This window comes from Thamnophis elegans, chromosome Z (genome assembly GCF_009769535.1).
Source record: "Thamnophis elegans isolate rThaEle1 chromosome Z, rThaEle1.pri, whole genome shotgun sequence".
In the NCBI taxonomy this organism is placed as follows: domain Eukaryota; kingdom Metazoa; phylum Chordata; class Lepidosauria; order Squamata; family Colubridae; genus Thamnophis; species Thamnophis elegans.
Window position 1 is genome coordinate 109,377,638 of NC_045558.1, and position 9,307 is coordinate 109,386,944.

The window sequence follows — 9,307 nt, forward strand, 5'->3', positions numbered from 1 at the left end:
AGGAAAGAGGCTATGATGACACTGAGTGTGGGTGTGGCCAAGGGTGTGGGTCATGGTGATTGGTGATGGTGGGTGAAGTTGTGAGTGGAGCTGGGTGGGGTAATGGTATATATATATATATAAGGGTGATGGTGTTAACTTGGTTCGAACTGACTTGGACTTGATTACCTTTATATCATTGTCATTTAGTGCTGGTTATCACATAGTTTCTTACATAGAGATAAAAGTTTTTCACCAAACAAACTGAATCTCTGGTTGTATGCAACGTGAATGCCGGAACATGACATCTGGATTGTATCAACAGATCCTGCACCAATTCTAACAACCCAAAGTTCTAAATATGTTTTTATTAGATTTATATTATGTCTTTCGTCCAGAAGTTGCCCCAGCCAATTCAACCACCTCTTAACCTTTTCAGGCAGATACCCCTTCCTTTTGTTTGCCTTGGCGAGGCTGAGATCTTGCTGGCTTTTGCTGCTGTTCATTGTCTCTGCTTCTGAAATGCCCTCTTTGCATCTCCTCGCCTCACCTCAGCTCTCCACGGTGTGTCTAAGCTGAGGGGTCGCAAATGGGCAGGTGCAGCTTGGCGAGGGAGGGGGAAAGCTGCAGGGCTCATACCCTGGCTACCAACAGCTCCCCTCTGCTACATGCAGATACACCCCCAAGATCCCCGGGTTCCCCCTTTTGCATTTTGTTTCATGCCTTCAGGTGAAGCAGAGGAGCCACTCGGCTTCATCAAATTCCTGCAATGGGTAAGTTGAGTATTGGGAGGTGCCTAGCCAAGCAGAGCCAGAGCAGGCTGTGGAGCACAGAGCCAGGATGCCGTGAGAGGGCCCGCTTCCCTTCACACAAAGGCATGAAAATGGAACACAAAAGGGGTGTTGTTGTGGTTGCACCTAGTTCCTTCTTCCCCCCTGTCCCGAGCCAGAATTGGGTAAACTTTCCTCCCTCCCTCCCATCTTGCTTGCACAGTGCAGTGCCCCCACCTGCATTTTTCCTATCTTGTAACCTTTCCTTCATATTGTTCTCTCTCCCACCCCATTGGCCCACCTGATGTATAAACACAGGCATGGCCCCGGGTCTACAAAGTTGAATGCTTCAATTCCTTCTAGGAAACATATGGCTTTTCCTGGTTCTGCACTCCACAGCCTGCCTTGGCCTTGCTGGCTGGGCACCTCCCATTGCCATCACCCAACTTGTCATTGCAGGAATTTGATAAGCCGAGCGGCTCCTTGGCAGGCCCTGGATCCAAACTAAACCTGGAGATTTCCCATTGTCATGCCCTCTCCTACTGCCGCCCTCTCCTGCTGCCACCACTGCCCTCTCCTGCCGCTGCCACCCTCTCCGTCATGCTGCCCTGTCCCCGCTGCAGCTGCAATAGTGGCAGGTTTCGGAGACACTTACCTGTATATAGGCAGGAGGAGGCAGTTCTATGGATGCATGTGGCAAAGGCGAGGCAGGGCGAGCAATTACCAGTTTGCCCAAACAAGTCCGATCCGAGAGCAACCCATATCTGACTGGGTTGGAGGGTGGAGCTGAAATTGATTGATCTTTTAAGTTGTACCGTTTGTGCTTTTTAATATTGTTGTTATTTGGCCAGAAATATTAAAGCTCTATATAGATATCAACTATATTAACTTCCATACCTGTGATCTGCACACATCCCCACACTAAAGGATATTAATTGCTGATTTTGTCTTTTTAAGAAAACATTCCTAACAAACTGAAAAGATTCTATGTTTCAACAAGAAAAAAATTAAACAGGAACCTTTGGCCAAATAAACCAGATTACTTTTTTCTGTTGAGAATATCTCATCTACAGCACAACTAGAATGCTGACCAAGTAGAAAGCAATAAATAATAAATACTAAAGAATTTCAACATCACACTGTAGTTTCCAATATATCTTTATTTATTTTATTTTTTTATTTTCTAGTTCTGAACATACATAGTTTGTGGACATTGCATTGACTGGGTCTTTTTTAGACAACATCAACAATAATAATACAAATAATATGTGAAATTCTTGTCTTCTAGTTTGAACAATATTTATCTCATTTCATATTCCTTTTATGTTTCCCCATTAATTCATTTAAACATAAATAACATATCTTTGTGCCTGATATTTATTATCCCTTTCTTTGTAATATCCTTCAATATTATGAATATCACTCATTTTTCCACCATAGTTTCAATGTTCCAAATGTGTGGAATTACTAATATCACCAATTATTAACAATATTCAATCCATCATGGGATTACAATATATTTTAATACACTATTAAATTAATTACATTTACTCTACCTAATCTTAGATTACCATCTACTAATCTGCATTTATTGGGATTATGGTATTTTCCCATTTTATTAATATATTTTCACATTATCCATCATCCCTGAATCTTTCTAGAATTCAATCATTTGTTGACGTTTGGTCAATCTTGTATATCTCTCTCTTGAATGCTTATATCACTTTTTAATTTTTTCGTATCTACTAATCTTTCCCTTCTGAGTGTCTTTTATCTCTTTTTGTTGCATTATTTATATACCCATCTACTTTTGTTCTTTTTTTTAGCAAGGTTTTAATCTTTTCTCTCAGCACTGTAATGAACTGGGGGGCTTCACGTTTCTCATTTCTATTTTTGCTGTTTCCAAATTAATTATTTTATAAGTCTTAAAAGGGAAAAAGAAAGACCATTAAATGTTCTCAGATTTTCCCAGTCTTCTTCTCACAATAGAGTCGAGGTCAGGGCATTCTCCAAATGTTGCTGCTTGTATTCTGTGTATTAACCTTTATATATATTAGGTTAACTTCCCTTGAATATTTCTACATTAGTGTGGCAATACTTCTCTTTCACTCTTATTCTCAAACCCAATATTAAACAGTCTGTTTAAGACATCTAATTGTCTATAGGTCTAAAAAAAAAAAATTTAAAAATGCAAATAAGCAAATAACAAATAATTTTTCCTTGAAGTAACTTTCAAAATATTTGTGTCCCCCGGCCCCATTTTTTCTGTATTTTAAAGTTTCTTTTTGGAATTTTCCACTTTTTCTCTTCTGATTCTTTTTTCTTTTTCTCTGGGTCTTTGGTGTGCAGCTAATTTAAGCTTAGGAGTCTTCTTTTCATATTATTTTTGTTATTGTAAGCCATTAGGGTAAAAGGTAGTAATTATCTCACCCAGTTTCAATGCTCTGTCATTACACTGCTTCTGCACAATCTTGGTCCCCCATTGTATCATCTTTCTTGACTGCCATTCTGGTGAGCTTGCTTCAGACCAACGAGGAATTTGCAGATTTCTCATGGTCAGCAAAGTGCTCCACCTTCCTTCACCTCCCGTTTTGGGTGGCTATGATCCTGAAGGGTTTCCTGGCAGCAGTTACCAGCTGAATTTTGTGGGTCTCACTCGAGACTGCCATTTTCAAGCTGTTCTCGCAGAGATTGTAACCAGAAGCTTTCTTTATTTTTTAATTATTATTAAAATTATGTTACATTTTGAAAGGGATTTAGTTAATTTAGATGTCAGTTTATGACGGCTATATGTGCGTTCCAGAAAATGAGCACTATGCATAAAATTCAAAACATATAAAATGGAAAGAAGGAAGGAAGGAAGGAAGGAAGGAAGGAATAGGCAGAGAGAAAGACAGAGAGAGAAACACACAACAGAGCAAGAGAGAGGGATATGTTGAGAAAGAGAGAGAAGCAGAGAAAATAAAAAGAGAGAAAGAAAGAAAGAAAGAAAGAAAGAAAGAAAGAAAGAAAGAGAAAGAAAAAGAAAAAGAAAGAAAAAACTTAACTCATAAATATACAAAGCTATGTCACTATGTCAATTTTGCTGCCACTGCAAAATTAACATCTTCAGGTTTTTTTGCTGATTAAATGCTCTCTTTTGTTCAGCTCAGGTCTCAACAGAATAATGTAGCATTTGGGAGCAAAGATGCACCCCAACAATCCGGCACTAGAGGTTAAGATGGAGAAGATCTCCACAGTGACCATATATTTTCCTTTGGTGCTCAGGTAAGTTGGAACAAAGGTCAACCACACACTGCAAAACACCAACATGCTGAAAGTGATGAATTTGGCTTCATTAAAAGTGTCCGGCAACTTCCGGGCAAAGAAAGCTACAGTGAAGCTGGCAATGGCTAGTAATCCCAGGTAGCTCAAAACAAGATAGAACATGATGGGTGATGACTCATTACACTGAAGGACAACTTCTTCACTTATCGAAAGCATATCACTATCTGGAAAAGGGGGGAATGTTGCAAGCCACAAAACACAGATGCCTACTTGAGGAAAAGTGCAAGAAACAACAATGAAGCTGGCCAGTTGTTTCCCTGTCCACTTCTTCATCTTGGATCCTGGCTTTGTGGCCATGAAAGCCAGAACTACAATAAGGGTTTTTGCCAACACACAAGAAATTGCCATGGTGAAAATGACCCCAAAGGTAGTTTGGCGGAGGAGACATGTTATTGTTAGTGGTCTGCCAAGGAAGAGCAATGAGCAAAGAAAACAGAGCAGAAGTGAGATGAGAAGAATGTAAGAAAGATCACGATTGTTTGCTTTCACTATGTGAGTATTGTGATACTTCCTAAATGTCTTCAAGATCTGAATAGTAGTAGCAGACAACAAGACTGTACAAGTAACTATGATCAAAACCAGAGGTTCTTCATAGGACAAATAGCTAATGACCTTTGGAATACATCCATTCTGTTGCTTGTTTGCATACTGATCTTGTGGGCATTTGAAACAATTATCCATATCTGCAAAAGTTCACAAAATTAAAAGGGAAAAATTGTGTGTTTTTAATTCTTTCAGTTAGTTGTCTATTAGCAGTAGAATTTTAATGACATTTTTAAAATATAGGCAAATTGGAAAATATGTAATGGTTCATTTGTTACTGAATGAATGACATTAGAATAACAAAGAATAAGAAAAAACATCACTTTTTATGTGACAAGCTGTTTCTGGTTGCTCTGACTTCACATTAAAGCATATAAATTGTTGCATACACTGCTGAGTCACTTTTTCTTTTTTTAAAAGAAACTATTCTAAAGTACACGGACAACAAAGTAAATGATGATATTCATGAATAATATTGTGAACGATATCAAGTGGCCAAGCAGAATGAAAAGAATGAGTGATGCATCCTGGGCAGTATGGTTCCAGTAGATGCAAAACTGGGATACAAACTCAAAGTGGATGAAAGTTTGCTAATCAAGCTCCCCCATTTTTCTTCAATCTAGGTGGAGAAAACATCTCTAGAACTAATATTACCAGTTAATATAAATCATTCTCAAGTAATCCTAATTTAGAGATGGCCCAAACATGTTAAAAAACTCTTTGGCACTGTCATTTCTGCCATATTTGGCTTCACATCTTGTGGACATCCTGGGTGGAGGGATCACTGTGTGGGTGGGGGGCAAATGGACAATAAACATATGCAGTGATGACACGGGAAATGTGGAGGGGTGATGACAATTTCAGGAAGGCCAGGGAAGGATTGAACCACACTTTGTGCCAATACTCAAAGGCATTGCAACCTGAGAATGGAAGATGGATTGCCCAAAGATCTCACTGATTCTCAAAAAAAGCCTGTGTGGCTCTTCATTGGCTGAAGACAAAATGGTCTTGGGGAGAGGGCTGGAATAAGGGGGAAAGCATATAATCTTTCATGTGCTAAACTTAATTCTAGCCTTACTAAAATAATGGAGTCAATGGTCTTTCTTTCCTAAGTGACCTGACAGGAACAAGTCTGACAGGTTTTACATCTCATTTCTTCAACACACATGTAGTACTCTGTATAGACAGTGGTTATTCATATTACAAGAAAGGTAGGAAACAGCTATAGAAAAACATGTTACAGTAGTTGTTGTTTGATCTTTTATTTTAGCTACCAATTCACCTGTTTTGTTAGATATCCACCCTTTCGGACAAGGCACACAATTGTAACAACAAAATGGTTCTCCCTCCTTTGTTTCTTTCTGATAGCCAGGCTGACAATTGGCGTTACACACAGAGATAGGTAGTGTCTGTTGGCAAGATAAGATGAAGAGAATCATCCTCAAAAATCTCAGAAATATTAATGCTTGAGTATAGAATAGTGACATTCTCAAGTTGTTAGTAGAATTAATCTTACTAAAACATTATTTCAGAAAAAAATAACAAAATATTCCTTAACATTTAATAATTCATTCAGCTGAGATTACTACAATTTAGGTAAATGTGTCAATCTTGTGAGAGAAAGATAAACTTTTTTCAGAACACCCAGTAGAATATTATTAGCATTTCCAATTTGTATATTGTATTGTATATTATATTACATTATTTATGGCCAATACTGATCAAGGAAAAACTAAAGGAAACTTGAATAAATTTTCTGAAGCCTTTTCTTGGATTTCCTCAACAGGCTGCACCTTGAGGGAAATCCAGAGAACTCTGATCAAGAACACAAAAATTATCTGGAAGAACTGATATTGGAACCCTGCAAGGAAGAGAATGTATTTCAAACTAAGTTCACTGATATTAATGGCATGAAGATCAGTGAAAAAAAATCAAATAGCTGAAGTCATTCCATACGTGATAATATGAAGTTACTTACATGGTTAAATATTGGATGCCATTCAATATCCTCTTCCTCAATGATAAGTTGTTGGTGTGGAGGTGCCCATGGATCGATCCTTCCAACTTTCAGTCCAATAAAAGATTCATTTGGGAAGGTAATCCAATTAATGATGTCAATTCCTGCAAGTAGAGAGCCCTCCTGATCAAAGGAAATTTTTTCTCCAGCACTGTTATTAAATGATAATGTTTTTAGCAGATTAGAAAGCTGAAATGGGAAATAAAAAGGCAGAAGTTAGTGAGGTTTTGCTGGATCCAGTTCTGGATTTAGAGACAATGTAAAGGAAGGTCATCTGACATCAAAACTGTCATTTCAGCGTCAAATAGGATTCCTTTATTTGTTAAACTTTCTTTCATCATTATTTTTCTGGTCACGTTTTAAATTGTTTTATCTTGAAATTCGTTATATTTTGGTTTGAAACCAAAACATCAGAATTTTCATAAAACACCAAATGCGAGTGAAATACTATGGTTTTAAAATTCATGGTCATCATACAACTTTTAAACTCCAGTTGTCTTTATATCTTATATGACTATTGTGTTGCATAGAGTGGTGTTCTTCATTCTTTTTTAACTGCAATTTCAGCTCTTTTGTGGAAATGAATTCATGATGGCAATGAATTATTAACCAACAAGAATACAATATTGATTGCCTGTAAAACGAACTATAGGTTCTCATTGACTATACTGGCTGGGACCAAAAGATACTATAACTCTGCCAAATTAAAAGTACCACATATCATTTTTTTTTATAATTTTTCGTTCATTACCTGCCAGAGCTGCTGATTTAGATGTTTCCTTTTTTTCCTTTCATCCATTGCCTTTTGTCTGGATATTGATGCATAGATGGCATGTAAGGCATGAGCAGCAGCATAAACAGCATTGTAGTTGCTATAGCTTTGGCCTCTGATTCTCATGGGAAAGACATGCTCAGGAAGGTTTTCCAGTCTTTCCATCCCTGTGCAGGCATCCCTATTCTTAGGATGGAACCCAGAGTCCTGGAATGGACAGTCAAATGTCCGAGCCCAGAAATTTCTGATAAAACCATCCCCTTCTGAATTCAAAGGGTTTCTGTTCTGGAGAAATTGCTGGAATCCCTGGATTTCATCAAAATGGACTGTAAAGGAAAATGAACCATGGAATTCATGTATTGGCATCTCAATGGGTGTAATGATGTTTTTCAGCTCCATCCCAACGGTTAGAAGCCAAACATGGCCTTTAGTTTTTCCTATAATTTGCCCAAATTTAAAAGATAGCAACCATCTCAGAAAAATCATGGAACGCAGGTCTCCACTGAAAATTAGCACCTTGGCTTTGCTATTCATGACATCATAATAAGATTTTTCTACGCATTTCATGAGGTTTTCACCATGACACAAAACGAATGTATATACCTTTGCAGTACAGATACCATTTTTTGCAAATTCTGGAATGATGACATTCATAACAGTCTCTAAATGCATCCCATTGGCAATAAAGAATGTGATCCAAATCCAGTTGAAATGCTGCAGTAATTTCATAATCCCTCTATATTGATGAAGTAGACTTGGAGTCATTTGATAGTAGTAAAGAAGATGGTCCTTTTCTGCCACCACCATTCCAGAGCCATAGATGAACTGAAAAGATATTTAGATAAGAAATACTGTTTTTCAAATGAACTTTTTTTTGGGGGGGGATTACAATAAAAAGAAAGTGTGAAATTACTTGGAGACTGAGAATTAGAAGAGAGGGAAAAAGTAAAAGGGCTCTGGTGGTTTGACTTGTAAAAATATTTTTTTAAAGTGGGAAATTGGTTTAGGATTGAGGAAACATTAGTATAATATTTGTGTTATTTTTGTTTATCTCTTTTAAATTCCTTAATGTTTTTAAGATTATCTAAAATGACAAGTACTTCAAACTAGGTAAATTGGGGGAGGAAATGAATCTGTGCCATCATCATCATTATCCTTAGCAGCATCTAGTTCAGCAAGTCAAAGATATTTGGATAGCATGTTGCAATAGGAAAAAATGAACACGATGCAAGTAGAATTGAAATCAATGCTCCAACTACTACAACAAAATTTTTTGAAGACATGAAAGAAATAATGGATAGGATGGATGATAAAATGGAGAATATTCAACAAATAATAACTAAAAATGAATAATGGATCCAGAAAATAGAAGAGAAATCAGAACAAACAGACAAAATGTGGAAGACATAAATAACAGACTTACACAGGAAGATAAAAATCTTGAGAGAATAATAATTACATTGGAGATGGATAACACTAAATGCTTTTTGAGGTTCCAGAACATTGAGGAAGAAAAAGGAGAAGATGAACAAGTTTATTATCTCACAGAGATAATGGCAGAATTGTTGGTGGATGACCTAGAGGTGGATAAACAGGAGATGTGTGCTGTGATAGATGAAATTTTCAGAGTATATACAAGATATGTATGTGTCAAGGAACAAACTTCCCAGAAAGGTACAGATGAGATTTACTAAAAAGGCAATAAGAGCAGAGATACTTCAAAGAGTAAGAGATGATCCACAGAAATACAAAGGAAAAGAATAGTAGTTCTGAAACAGATCCCTAGAAGAGTAAGAGATACAAGAAAACAATATCAATTTTTGACAAAACAACTAATTAAACATTAAGTAAATTTCAGATGGCTGATACCTGAGAGAAACCTGGATGGAACAAAGCCAT

General features: G+C 37.1%; 1 protein-coding gene across 1 annotated transcript; it reads right to left on the minus strand.

The window, feature by feature from the left end:
- Positions 1 to 3,857: 3,857 nt before the first annotated feature.
- On the minus strand, positions 3,858 to 8,215 carry LOC116521310 (vomeronasal type-2 receptor 26-like). The gene is made up of 4 exons (XM_032235995.1): positions 7,388 to 8,215; positions 6,598 to 6,825; positions 5,902 to 6,028; positions 3,858 to 4,759 (listed from the first exon to the last, which is right to left on the minus strand). The coding sequence occupies exons 1-4, from the start codon at positions 8,213 to 8,215 to the stop codon at positions 3,858 to 3,860; spliced, it is 2,085 nt and encodes a 694-aa protein (XP_032091886.1).
- Between the last annotated feature and the right edge of the window lie 1,092 nt (positions 8,216 to 9,307).